Raw genomic sequence first — 14,902 nt, forward strand, 5'->3', positions numbered from 1 at the left:
TCCATCCACACATGTGCAGCATCTCTGCTGGTTGCCCGGCAACCTCACGGTGAGGCTGACTGCAGGAAGTCAGTACCCAGCTGTTACAGCCAAGACGAAGTTTCTGCACACAGCATGAGCTGTTTGTACATTTCACTTTGTGTCCAGGTTTAACTAACAGAGCACACTTCAGTTCATTTAGAGTTTCAGAGGTGCTTTAGAGCTTCAAAGAGAGCCAGGCTAGCTTTTCCCTTTTCCTAATGCTAAGCTAGTCTAATCTCCATTGTCATATTCATAAGGGACAGTAAAGCAAAAAGTAACAAAACTCAAAACTCACACATGAAGCAAAACTAGCACTAGTCAGTCTGAGTGTTTACAGCGCGTATGTGCAGAGTTCTTACTTGGGTCCGTAGCACATGCAGAGACTGGCCAGGTATCCGTTGGAGAAGGAGAAGACGATCATGAAGATGATGTACCAGGCGTCGTGGGAAAACAGCACGGGGAGGTAGTGACGAGGCTGGACGTTACACAGCATGAAGAGAGGGATGAAGATGATCCGCAGAACCACCAGGGCAGGAAGCCACATGCTGTCTTTGTTCGGCTGGACAGAAACACAGCAACAGGTTAGTCTGGCTGCTTTGGTGCATGCAGGAATGTATGTAGGTGAGTATTTATGTGTTTTTGGCTTGTCAGTGGGGGTTAAGTTTTGCAGCTGTAGTTACAGCATGATGCAATTAGAGCTAAAACGATTAGTTGATGAATAAATTAGATGACTGTCAGACAAATATTTGACAACTGTTTAATCAATTAAGCTACTTATCATTCAAACTTGCCACACATTCTGTTTCCAGCCTCTCAAATGATAGTATTTCACTATTTTCTGACCTTTTATAGACTAAACAATTACCAATGTCTAGATTAATTGATATCAAGAAATAACACCTGTCCATGTTTTCATAACCTTCTTTTCTTTTTTTACAATGTTTAACTTCCTCCTGAGACATTTGAGTCAAATCATGAATATATGATTTTGAATGTGTTGCACACAAAGGCTGTGTTCAATGAACCAATTTTGTAACATCCTCACAAATCGTTTTAACTTTCTTAAAAGTAGGGTATAAGGACCTTATACCTGACTTAGTGGGAGAAACATGTTTAAAGACATGACTGAGCAAAGGACCCGGAGTCACCAAGGACCTCAGTGGAAGCCGTCAGGATCCTGCAGTGGTGTCTTATGACGATAAGCTCACATGGTGCTGGAGCAGCTGACTGCTGTTATCTGCACTAATGTACCAAGACGCTGCATTCAAGTGCAGGTCAGACTGGGGGTAACTAACTGAACAGAATGAATTGATTCAATTTGATTTTTTTTCCTCTGGATCACACGAAATTTCACTCTTTCTCTGTGGAGAAACTTAAGAGATCTGAATTTATGCAGAGAAAGAAAAGGAACTATGACAGACAAAAGTGGTGATTAATGTTTTAGTGCAAACTGCCTGACACACTAAAGTCCAGGAACATAAAATAATACCCAGTACAGTCTGGATTATTAAATATGAAGGAGGTGGGGCCGAAAAACAAGACAGCAGGTGACACTGTGAACTTAAAATAATCCATTAAAGCTTGTAGCTGAATAGAAACTGGCCAGAAATGCATTCATGACAACTACACCTTCCTCGTATGTGTAACAGCTGAGGGCTTCTTAGCAGTTCATCCAGATGTGTAAGTCAGGGAGGAGTGAGAAAGCCTTCAAAATCACCAGCCTCCTCTCTGACCACCAAAACCACTTCCTTTACACGCACACACGCACACATGCACACACACACACACACACACACACACACACACACTTTTCTCCAAAACAAACCTCTGATCTCAGTAACAAAACTCGTCCCTTTTATTTCCACTCAAACTGAGCGGCTGCCATTTTTTCCACCATTCACTCGTGACTCATTGATTTATTAGTGTGTAAACATTTTAGCTGGCCAAAGTCTTTCATTAAAGCGTGTGTCGGTTGTCCGTGGCACCACAGGGCCATCAGACAAGTTGAGACTGAGCCTGTGAACTACTCCAGATGGCTCCGAACCCAAAGAGGAAGCCCAATCCTTCACAGCGGGTTAGAAAGGCAGAGCACTCTTAGCATCTGTGCTGTTACTGACCCACATACAGAAGGCCGTCAGACTCCTGCCAGCCCAGTCCATCATGTTGAAGAGCAGGAAACATGATACGGGGATGAAGTAAGTTTCTGGGAATGGAGCAAAACAAACAAGCTGTTGTTAGCGACAACAAGAGAGCAGATGCCTTTGCTTAAAAGAAAATAATCAAATACCAAATCTCTGTGGGCTTGATAGGTGGAGCTGAAAAGTTTGTAGCTTTGTCCTTCATGGAGGATGGCAGCTGCTGTCATCTTGGGTTCATAGCAGTTAGTATGGATTACAATGGTGACCCAGAATTAAAGACAGTATCAAATCATCTTTTGAAATGTCTCAATGTACTTTGGTATTCTGCCACGACTGCGTCGTGTGAATCCAAGCTGACAACAGTTTGTGTTCCATGAGGGCAAAAGCTGCAAACCTTTCATTGCAAGGATTTATTAAAAGACACAGCTTCAGTGCAGTACTCCTTTAAGGAGATGCTGTATGTGTTTAAGGGGTTAAAACAGTATTTTTACAGGCTGCTCTCACATTCCTAAAGAAAGCCATGTCCACTACACTTTCAGTTTAAACTACATAGATCTGCTATGACTGTTACTGTTATTTCTATTGATGCTGCCTGTTACACTGAATTTCCCCAGCAGGGGATTCATATAGTTTCTTATTTTATCTAATCTTGTGAAAGCAACAGTTAAGATTAATCTAGTGCATGAAAAAAGGACAAACATCTGAGTCCGCACTACTGAGGAATTAAAGGCCTTCATACACGTTTGTCACAAATCATCTCATCCCCCCAAAAAATCATCCAATCCTACTGTCTGTGGTTTGGAGGTCAGAATCTTCCCAGTCTACTATCTTCTTGTTAGGAAACAAAAAATGTTTCCAGAGAAGTTTGGGAATGTTTGGTCAAGGCCTGGCTCTGGTAGTCATCCCTCTCAAATGTCTCGCTAGCTTCTGAAGCAGAACAGCTTTGGACAGAGGTTAGAAAGGGAGACTCACCCCAGGCGCCTCCATGCGCAACTGTGGACTTGACCTCGACTGTTACGGCTGGGAATGTTCCGATGGTTACAGTGAAGATGAAGCACACCGACAGAGCCATCACCCAGATCTGATTCCAGAGCACAAGGTGATCATAAATCAGTACAATGTATGTATGTACACAAAGAGGTCATCGGAATGGAGCTGGCTATCTTTCACTGGTGATGGGATGCTGAATGGCTGTAAACACCTGCAGGATTACTGATCCTTCATTAGTGCTCACATGTGAGAAAGTCACTTGTTTACCTGTTTGAAGATGTTCAATACAGACACGGTGGGCTGGGCCTCGTCGCCCATCAGACTCATGACTGGTCGCTTCTCTGCTGTCTCTGAGAAACAAACAAACAGCTGTCGGTCAAGTTACACGTGCAGTTAAGACCATCACTGCAGCATTTCAGTAGGTGTGCGCACAACTGTTATATTAATATTTATGTTTAGATAAAAGAACCTCCAGAGGTTAAAAATTTCTGTGCGCCGTAAGCCAAAGGTTACTCTTTAAACCAGATAACATCCTGTTACAGTCAAATACACCAAACAGACAGAAAACGTACACCTATAGTGTTAAATAAGCGATCAGGTGACAAACTTGTGTTTATATTGAGGATGTCATTAACAGAAAACTTGAAAATGGGAAATTAAAGCAGGGGGAAACAGCTGCTCCCCCCAATGTAACTGTGGAGGTGATCTTGATCCTTGTGGATCACATGTGTAGCAATATCAAGTTATAGCTCCAAGATTTTTGGAAGACTTGTGCTCTTTTTGCTTGTAACCATGATCTTCTCTAATTTTTAGCACGGAGGTCAACCTACAACAAAAACATGTATCCACGGCTTCGCCTTCAATTAATTATCAATTTTTGGAACGTGAGTATCTGAGCAGGCTTGAGAACACTGTTTGCACCTTTTTTGAGCAAGTCCATCTTGTTCTCCTCATCAGCAGAGGGTCTGGATCCATTGCTCTCAATATAGTACTGGAAAAACTCCTGTTGACAAAAACAAAGTCCAGAATGAGCCAATTCCACTGAGCCAGCCGAGCAAAGGATTCAGAGAGGACATTGTGTTCCCTCAGATGCTGTAAATTCTCACTGGCAGCTGTGTCACCTCACAGACTGAAGAGTTTGGACTGATGTCAAAAAAATAATAAAACCGAACTAAACACACTTATCTAAAGGCACTCAGCACTTGCCTGAAGTTTACAAAGGAAACACCAAACAAATAATTTGGAAATGTATTTGTTTGGTGTTTACCAAGGAAATTGGTGCACATTTGAATGTTGGAATGAGGTCTTACCATCCTGGGCAGAGAGAGGTAGGACACTATGGCCAGGAGAATAACAACGCAGGCTGTGATGAAGTAACCAAAAGCGCTGTCCTGCAGGGCTGAGCCACCTACAGACAAACACAAGACACACAGAGTCAATACTGGCTTTCTAAGACCACCATGAGTGCTGATTTAACTCGACAGCTTTTCTTGTGGGTTACAGCTTTAAGCAAATTTCTTATAGTCAGTTTTCCTCCTTTAAAATTACATTTCGAATTACAAATGTTGGGTTATATCATTTACAAGGGGTGAAACTAATGATTATTTTGATTATCAATTAATATACGATTTATTTATTTTTGAATAGGCCAAAGAAAAGGAAAAGGCAAATCTGCAAAAGTGAGGAGCAAGATATGTTTTTTCCTATTGTTCCTTGGGAAATAACCTAAATGATTCAGTAATTATCAAAATAGTTGCGGATTATGTGTCTGTTGTTTGACTTATCGATTAACCAACTAATCGTATCAGCTGAACCACCAGCAATTCGGGCAGCAACATGAGGCCCTGAAAGAATATCTGCTCATCAATACTACGATCATCAGGTTGAATAAAAACCTTTTACATCCTTGACAATAATCAGACATTGTAAGTATTTCCTGGACAGTGAACATACTGTACTCTTATGAAAAAATCATCCTGTGCAAATACAAACATGAACACAGTGGCACTCGAGTAATAACAGCATAGATGTAATCTTACTAATTACAGCTAAACAGCAGAAGCAGGTCTGAGAAATGTTTCCCAGAGAGAACTCTCCCAGCACAAAGAGGAAGACGACTCTAACAGAAACAAGTGCGAAAGGACTACTTCTGTTTTTGTATCGTCAAGGAGGTCAAATTCAAAGAACAGAATTTATTGTTTTTTACCACGAAACACACTTAATATTTACTACTTTTTGTGTGTGAATGTGTGTTTCAAACTTTCTTTTAAAAGTTTAAATAAATCTTTGCAAAAAATGTAACTTTCTGTCACTATTTTCAGAGTAGTTCAAATTACAAATTGTTCAATGTTCATGACATGAAAAGAAACAGCATTGCAGTGGACAGAGAACGTGCATTATTTTGTTCCGCAACAGAAGTTTCACTTGTCTGGTTCCAGTGCTTCCTCCTGAAGAGCTCATGTTCAGCACCGGTCGGTGTGCTGTGTTCTATGTGTTCGTATTATTTTGTCCACCTGTGCATCCGTAATTGTAATGATAGAAGAGGTGAACTTGTGCTTTGTGTCTGGGACATACTGGCCAGCGCGCAGATCATGGAGAAAGCAGCGAAGGCGCCGGCCAGCCCCTGTCCACTCATGATGGGAGTGGTGTAGGAGGCAGGCAAGATCCCTGCCAGCCCGAACAAACTGCCCTGAAGGATCGCCCCGAAGGCTGGGAGGGACACAGAAAACAAGGCAACGATGTTAACAGTTTGTATACTTTAAAGAGTCACTTTCATACAGAAAAAACACTGTCTCACAGCAGCAGGAAAAGGCCATAAAACAAATTAACCAGCGTCACAAACAAGAGAGAGATGACACCCTTTCTAAAAACAACATGGAGCAAAGTATTTGTTCTGCATATCTTGTTACATCACTATTTTCTTTGTGTCGCTTTACACAAAGTTGTAGCCAATAGGCTTTTACATACGAACTTGCATCACGCCAATGGATTACATGCATTTAATCCAAAATCGCAACTTTGGAAGCTGATTAGCTGCAGAAATCTTCTAACATGTGTCCGCTAAGAGGAATGCATCGACGCCAATATCAAAGCCTCAAGGTCACAGCATCCTCCCCTCTACATCAAACACGATGGGCTGCTCCTCATGAGGACCTGGGGTCAGGACTGGCCCAACGGGGATAAGGAGGGGGGTGAGCTTATCCCTGCTGCTCAGTGAGTCATGGTAAATAAACAAACGCAGTGAGATCAGACCGTGTTCTGAGGCTCAGTGTGGTATGAGAGAGTGGAGGATTTTCCCAAACCAGTGGATGCAAAAGAGGTTGATCAAAGAAGGAGAAGATTCATGGAAATACTTGTTTGCGTGAGTTTAACATGGAAATGAGGTGAGGCCATCCTTAAAGCAATGCAGTCTAATACAACAGCCTAAAAACCTTCATGATAAATTAAGATTAGAATGCTGAGTTTTTGTTTCAGAGAGCTGTTGATTTAATTTCAGTCATTTTAGAGGTTTTAGATTGTGTTGCTGTGGAACTCTATTATACTGAGAGGCATTTCTAATACTTACTCTATTGTCATTGATATAAATGTGGTCTGTCAGGCTCACAGTTTCTAATGAACGTTGAGACAAACACAGAGTGAAAATAAGAGAAATTAAACTCAGTCTTCAGCTCTGCTGTATTACACTGACTTAGTTTTGTATCTTATAAACTGGCAACTGAATGGATATTACAAAACATGGAAAAGAACAGAGCAATTGTCCACCTCCACAGCTATCTGGCTAACCGATGTTGAAGGAAATTGGGTTATTTATATTGTCACTGCATGAGTATATTCTAATCATAGAAAACATGAAGCATTGATGATTGAAAGTATATTCAAGCACAGGAAGGTGAGGTAGGAAATCATCTTGACGTGGGTACCTGAGTGTAAGTATAACTAGGTTTGTTATTTAATGAGTGTCTGGCACCGCAGTACTTGAAACAGCACAGGTTGGCAGGAGTTTCACTTGTTTCCTTGTGTAATAGCAGCATTTGCTCGTCTTTTATTTATTGACTTTTCATCTGCTTTTAACTGCATACAGCCACACATTTTAGCAGAGAGACTGAGGGACTTCCACAGCATCTCTCCTGATCTAATAGCCTGGCTAATGGACTTTTTAACAGAAAGACCGCAACGTGTGAGGCTAAATGGTGTTTTATCAGACACTCTCGTCTCATCCACTGGATCACCTCAGGGCTGCGTCCTGTCACCATTACTGTTTGTTTTGTACACGAACGAGTGCCGTAGCCAACATGTGGGGCGTCACATCTTGAAATTCGCAGATGATTCAGTAATCGTGTCCTTACTGAGCAGTGACGACCCTGACCATGGCCCTGTAGTGAAGGAATTCACAGACTGGTGTTCCTCATCTTTTATATGTATTAATATGTCAAAGACCAAAGAAATGGTGATAGACTTCCACAAACATCTGTCAGCCACTCCTCCTCTTGTCATTGAGGATCAAGCCATTGAGCTGGTCCACAATTATAAATATCTTGGTACTAACATTGATGACAAGCTGTCTTTTGATTTCCATGTCGATGCTGCTTGCAAGAAGGCACATCAATGCATGTATTTCCTCAGGAAATTGTGGAGTTTTAATGTCGACTGCACTTTTATGAGAATTTTTTATTGTTTTATTCTTGTTTTATTGAGTCTATTCTGACCTTTTCTTTTATTTGCTGGCACGGCTTACTTTCCCTCAAGAACAAAAACAGACTGCAGGGAATAGTGAGAGTGTGCAGCAAAATTGCAGGCATTGACCTCAATGATCTTGCTGACATGTACAAGCTCAGGACCCTGAATAAGGCCTGCTCGATTGTCATTGACGAGAGTCACCCCTTGGTTGGTGAGTTTGTGCTGCTCCCGTCAGGCCGCAGGTTCATCCTGCCAAGATGCAGGACTAACAGACTTAAGTACTCTTTTGTCCCTGCTGCCATAGGTCTTCTGAACAAGTGACTGATTAATCTACTGTTCCATCTAATATTTCCTCTGTGCAATATGTTGTTGTTTTGTGATTGTTGCCTGTTTTTTGTTACTGCTGGCTGTAGAGCAGTTTGCCCCACGGGGACAATAAAGACTCCTTGAACCTTGAATCACATGGGTGAAGTGCAATGGCATACAATCCTGTGTTTAGAGGCTTGTGGACCAATCAGGAATATCTGAACCAAACAGGGGAAACGTAACAAAAAATTGATGGCGGGAGAAATGTTGATATCCCTCATTGTGAATCCAGACCATTCGTACTCTAATTTTTCTTTGTACTTTCCAAAATCCGAATAATAAACTACTTTCTACCAAATGAGGTATAGCTTTGTTCTTTTGTGTCTCAGTGTTCCTACGAACCTGATTTATTATTATCATCATCATCATCATTATTATTATTATTATTATTAAAGCTGAGGTATTCCAACATAAAAATGGGGACAAGTGCATGGGAATCAGCAGTACAGGCTGTTGTAAGATGACTTACAGAAACTCTTAAACCAACATATTTGTTTGATTAGAAGTTCTGTTCCTACCAACCACTGCCACTGTTTCTGTATCTAAATCATACTGACAGGACAGATACGCTACTAATTGGTATCAAAACACGACACAGGCAACAATATAACCCTTAATCACACCAAGAATTCAGCTAACATAAACACAGTTCAGGCTAAGTTAAACAAAATGGTAATTCAGTTTGACTCTCAGGCTACGTTTTCCCTGCACACGCCCAAAGTCTAATGACCATCCTGTCTCCTAGGCTAGATTAGGAAGGGCTGCCGTGTCTCTGCCTCTTGTGTGCCTTCCGATTTGTTTTGTTAACCTTTTTATTTTGTACACTTTATTACCTCATTTTGTTCTCTGACTCACTGAGCTTCCTTTCTAAGCAGGCTGAGAGACTTTCTCTGCAGTGACTAATGGAATATCATATCATCGTATCATTACGATGTATTTAGAAACTCACAGTTGATGCAGATAATTTTGATCATGGTGAGTGTGAAGAAGGGCAGTGGGGCCACGTCCACCTTGACAAGGACCGCCGTCAACATGAAAACCACCAGGATGACCGTCAGGCTGCCAGAGATCCGCAGCTTCTGAGGAATCCTGAGTCACACACAGTGAAAGCACATACCCATCTTAGTATGCTTTAGTATACTTATTTAACAAATAAGTGCTAGGTAAAGTCCAATCATTAAAAAAAAATCAGATGTTACAAGTGAATTTTAACACAAGTTTCAAGTAAGCTAATATCCAACTACTTATATTAATCATATTATTATCATTTCCTGTTATGACGTAGAAGGGTCAATTTGAGGTCTTTACAACAGAAAGTGGAAAATACACTATGTTGGGTCAATTCACACCGAGCACTGCTTTGTTTTCTGACAGAAAACTGGAACACAACAGTCATCAGAAATGGCATCAGAAATAAAGTGAGTGTATTTAGGAGGCGAAGGACAGCAGGAGAAAAAGAACAGAGATAAAGTTTGGAAGAGATGCAGGGAGAGGTAAAGAAGGAGATGGCGGGGGGAGCAGAGAACATAGCATTCCTGGGTGTGTTTGTGCAGGGGAAGAGTCGGCTGTGGTCGGGGTCCAGCCCAGATCTCTCTCAATCCCACTCTAATTAAAATAAACATACCGAAGGTATACAGACATACATTCACATAACAGGATCATGTTACCTATAGTGGCAAGGCATGACCAAGGGGCACCGATGAGCAGGAGGGTAGCAAGAAAGTGCGGGAAAGTAAAGCTGTAGAATTTGACTCAAGAAAGTCCATCCTATGAATGTAATGTCTGTGTTACCACATTTCTCCCTGTGATGGATAAAATAAAATCCTGACCTGCAAGGATATAAATGTATGTCAGTGCGGAGCAGGGTGGGGTTACCTCTGGTGTATGAAGGAGTTGAGGCAGGTGAAGATGAGCAGAGGCACCATGGCGCAGAGCGTCATCACGTTGTTAAACTTTGACTCCAAAACATTGCGAGTGTCCCCGCCCTCCAAAGTCGCATTTGCCGTCTGATTGGAGGAGAGGTCATTGGCCGGGTCCTTCAGCCTACTCGTGAAGTACTAAAGAAAAGAATGGAGAATGCATATTTTTTAAAATGGTTATCAGCTCTTGCAACAGTAACAGCTGCAGTGAACAATCGATTAATGAAGTTCATGTGTGTTATATGAATGTAATTTGTGGAGATGTAAGCAGCATGTAGTGTGTTTCACGAACTACAACTTTATTGTTATGCAACATTTCAGGAAAATAAGCCATCTATCAATTCTGGTTTCTGAGAGGCGTTTTTAATGTTTCGTTCAGCCCATTTACATCAGTGAGGGTGAACTAAATATTAGAAATACCTCTCAACATAATACCATTCAACAGCACCACAAGCTACGGCCTTCAAAATGACTACAGAGTTGAATCGACACTCTAAAACAGCTTCAATAACACCTGAAAGTTATAACCTTCACGAGTGTAGGATTTCTTGCAGAACTGTTGTTTTAGAGTGGTAATTTATGTTACTGGTAATTTAACTGACAACTGAGTGAATGGAAAAACAATGAAGTGGTTTAATGATGCAAAAATTAAACTCAAAGGATGAATATACAGTCTACAAATGCAAAAGGTGTGGATTTCAAGGTGGCCTGAAATGCTTTACTCTTATTCAAATTTCCAACTTTTCTTTGTCAAAACAAATAAGCTCCATATGCAATTTAATCTTCAACAGAAATTCTCCCTTAGGATGGGTCCAAATGAACTCCACCGAGATAATGACACTGAAATTCCACATTTTAAGAAGTTAACCCCTTCAAGCTCACAAAGAATAGTCTGAGATTAGAGAGGCCATACCACTGCCGTGGAAATCCACCCGGCTGCAGCCAGGTCAGCCATCCTGAGTGAAACCAGGTGGTTTTGGAAGGAGAGGCAAACAAACAATCTTTGTTTTCTCTAAGTGAGGTGACCTTCCCCTAAGTGGAGCCCAGCCTCTTAATTAACTCGTAACTATCCACAAGGCCACCAACAGGGCTATTCATTTCACTTCCATCTGTCTGTTGTTCCAATGATTAACTGCATTTGGCTGAAAATATTTTCACATTCAGATGATTGCAATTGTTCTAAAATGTTGCTGAACTGACCATCGTTGCCGTCATGAAGAAATTCCACGGTAAGAGGGTTCCCAAGCCCAGGATGAAGAAAATGATCCATACTGCATTGTATCTGGGAAAGAGAAAAAGGGAAGTTCACATGAAAGTAGGTCAATGAAGTCAACTTTATATCAACAATTTATGAACTGGATCTCATCCAAATCTCATTTGGCACATGCTGAAACTATAACAAAGGCAGTCTCTTTACTTGTCCCGAGGTGCATTGATGGCCGTCATGGTTCCTGTTAGACCGTCAGAGGCTTGTGCTCAGTCAGAGGTTAATCAGGGTGGCACCAGGTCTGAAATGTACAGATAACAAATGTATGTCACACGTGGTCAACATTTGGAGTGTTACTGCATCTACATGCCTGTCAACAGCGGCCAAGTCACTCCTTTCTATATTTAGGTATTTTAATGAGCCAATGAATTTATGCACCAAAACAGCAATTAAATAGTGGGCTGCATAATGTAATTTGAACAAAAAATAACACAACTGATCAATTCAGTTAAAAGTGTCAGGTTAAAAATCACCTCTAGTGGCAGCATGGTAGCGTGCCAGCACCAGCAGTAGAAAACCTCAAGCTTTGTGGCAGAGACATAGCAACAACTTGACTTTGCAATGATTGTTTTGTGAACATGTCTTCCTCATTCCAGTGAGTGACAAACAAGCCACAAGAACAATAAGTGGTCACTCAGGTCATGCTCAGGCAACATAAATCAAAGAAATCTTGCCGCTTTGAGGTTAAGTTGATGACTGTTAAACTCAAGTCAGTCAGAAACACATGAATCACCTTGCAGAGCATTGAATTTCTTTTAAATGTGCTAAAAAGTGTCAAAAAGATGCGTAAACAACCACTTTCTGCCCCATTAACCATTAAAGAAAACCACTTTTTATAAACTTACGTACAGCTGAGTTCTGTCAAGGCTCCTCTGTCCTCAGATGCAACTACCGCAAAGGCTGAACAAGCTCTGCATGCTGCATACCATGGCATACAGAGGTTTCTTAGGTTGACACCCTAATGTCTGCTGCCCATTGGACCTGCCCTCTTTGCATCTTAGTGTCCATCCCTCCCTCTTCCCTTCACCTCAAACTCTTCTATCTCGACACAAGCATGCATGACACTCTTTTGGCACAGAGATGTTAATGTCCAGATTCCTATCATTTCAAGTAAACAGTGCCACTCTGTTCCACTGACCTATTTTTCAATATCAACTTTAATTACCTCGTATCACTCTTTCTTCCATTTCATTCTGCTCTCATCTCCACTCTTGTCCAACACCATTTATGTTCCCCCCCCCCCTCTTTTTCCTAGCATCTTCTCCCCTAGATCTGATGGAAGACATGTGCTCAGATAGCTATGTAACACCTTATCCAAACAGAATAACTTTTCTTCAAGGCACTTCCTTCTTGAAAAACACAGAGCAATTTGGCATCACATCAAGCTAAACAACACAAGGCAAAGTTTAGGTTGTCTCAGTAAACACATGGATCATGAGCACTTAAATGCAACAACTCAAAATGAAATGCACTGACTGATTGGCCACCCATCGTTAGTGGTATGAAGGATCACAGTTGATCTGTGATCTGAACAGATCTAGTTTATTGCAACATATACATGTATAAAATTTATCCCTAACCTCTTTTTTTTTTTGCTAATCTGAAAATCATCCAACTTAAGGCCACTGATATGATACGAACCATGGGTTTTGTGATCCGTTGTACTCTCACACATTTTAATAGTAATGATTTTGATTGCTGGTAGCACTATAGATTAATGTTGAAACACCAATACACTGATAAACATGGCGCCAAGAAATGCTGAGACGCATCAGCAAAGACTGAGAAGAAGAAGCATGACTGCAGGTTTCAAACTTTAAAGAAGCATCTGTAATGTTTTATGGGAAGGAAGTGAAGGAAAGGCATTCAAAGTATGTGTGGCATACAATGCATTTCGATTGGTAACGCTGATTTCAGCATTACCTTTTGTCACAATAGTCTAAAATCAGATGTTTCACATATGATTAGATTCCCGGTTGGCTACATTGTTGTTGTTGCTGACAGACATGAAATGTTGAATCCCATGTTTGATCTGTCAGGTCATGAGTGTGCTCTAAGTAAGGACAGGGACTGCTCTATATGAAGGGGGCCACAAACACTATAGCCCATTAAGTATCATGCATCCCAGATAAACTGGGCTGATTGAGCAGAGTCATCTGAGAAACGGCAGTCTATGAGAAGGGTATGTATGGCATGTGAGATGGTACAAAAGCGTAACAGACACGAGACGTTATTTCTCAAACAAGGCGCCCATATGTGCTTGCTTACATGGAAATTTACCACGAGACCAGGCACACCCGCTATGCGAATAAAATCCAGCCTGACTGATAAATTGCCACGGTCATATATCAGCCGATATTAGCATGTCATCGATGTATCAGAACCGCTCCTCACGCTGACCCACACCCCGGCCCTCCAACCTCCCCTGAAAGAAGTATTTTATTTCAGTTTTTCACCTACTTTATATGCACTTGTTTAATTTCAGATCAGTGTGAGAGTCTTAACTAATTTCTTAATGTAATCCGTCTTAAACCAAATGTGGACAGACATCGACAGTGAACCGACCCCTGTGGCCTATATGACCTTCCAAAGCAGTCAGAGAAACACTGATGTCAATATCTGAAATATTAATATTAGCCATTCGTTTGGTGGTCTAAACCCCAAAGTAGCTGTCAGAACCCAACTCTCCGTGTGTGCCCCCTCCTATAGACTTTTGCCTTGACAATGCCTCAGCCAGGTTTGGTAAATTAGTATTTTAAACTGATTTGCCTTCTTTTATCTCTTCCTCTTGTTGTCTTAACACTATCAAATCCCACAACATAATCCAAACTCATAGCCAGTGGTATTACAGACACCATTGCAAGTCACAGTTTAAAACACCCTGGCTCAGCCATGTCCCAGATTCCTGTAAAGTTTGCCTCTCTCAACCCAATGTGTCATGAAAATGAGCCAGCTGGCAGGAGTTGCCTGGTGTTGAAATGGTGCCCACCCCACACACAGTCACACAGGCACTTTGCAGTCTGTAGAGTGGTACAAAACTCCAGTTTGGCACTTGTCTGACACTTTAACTAGCCGGCCTCTCAGTGACGTCCAACTCCAACAATCAGTACTCCAAAGAGAAAAGTTTTAACAGGAGTGACAGTAATTTATTGTTTCCTCCTCCACTGTCGAGGTAAAAAATATAGCTCAGATACTGCCAAATAGTTCAGAGGGTTCTAGCTTGTCAGAGTATGTTTGTCATAGTCACAATTATGCACACAATTTGCAACTTGAAAACCTGGTTTGGTCATACCACAAATAAATCTTATTATTTGCAAAAAAATTGTATTTCCTGCTTGAGGCTTCTCCTCTCAAGACCCTATGATTTCCACAAGTGTCTGCTGTTGGTCAGATGATTTTTTACTCTAATCCACCCATGTGTTACGTGAAACCGCAGCACAAAGCTCTTTTTTTTAAACACAGTTGGCATATTTTACTATCAAGGTCACCATTCTGTGTTGATAATCAATGAATTCTGTTTTCAT

The 14,902-nt window shown here is 41.2% G+C and overlaps 1 protein-coding gene across 4 annotated transcripts in view; it reads right to left on the bottom strand.

The window, feature by feature from the left end:
- LOC121614193 (equilibrative nucleoside transporter 1-like) overlaps positions 1-14,902 on the bottom strand; it is a 32,808-nt gene that overhangs the window by 2,222 nt on the left and 15,684 nt on the right. For 2 of the 4 annotated variants that reach the window (XM_041948000.1, XM_041947999.1), the window contains exons 2-12: positions 11,529-11,619; positions 11,312-11,393; positions 10,068-10,249; positions 9,142-9,281; positions 5,724-5,858; positions 4,460-4,557; positions 4,071-4,152; positions 3,417-3,499; positions 3,132-3,240; positions 2,139-2,224; positions 381-580 (exon numbers count right to left, since the gene is read on the bottom strand). In XM_041948000.1, coding sequence (XP_041803934.1) covers positions 381-580; positions 2,139-2,224; positions 3,132-3,240; positions 3,417-3,499; positions 4,071-4,152; positions 4,460-4,557; positions 5,724-5,858; positions 9,142-9,281; positions 10,068-10,249; positions 11,312-11,393; positions 11,529-11,557 — 1,226 coding nt within the window. In that variant the 5' untranslated portion in view covers positions 11,558-11,619. Of the gene's footprint in view, positions 1-380; positions 581-2,138; positions 2,225-3,131; positions 3,241-3,416; positions 3,500-4,070; positions 4,153-4,459; positions 4,558-5,723; positions 5,859-9,141; positions 9,282-10,067; positions 10,250-11,311; positions 11,394-11,528; positions 11,620-12,223; positions 12,363-14,902 lie in introns of those variants that run through there. The other 2 variants (XM_041947996.1, XM_041947998.1) reach the window with 2 other exon arrangements.

The sequence above is a fragment of the Chelmon rostratus genome, chromosome 11 (assembly GCF_017976325.1).
Source record: "Chelmon rostratus isolate fCheRos1 chromosome 11, fCheRos1.pri, whole genome shotgun sequence".
Classification (NCBI taxonomy): domain Eukaryota; kingdom Metazoa; phylum Chordata; class Actinopteri; order Chaetodontiformes; family Chaetodontidae; genus Chelmon; species Chelmon rostratus.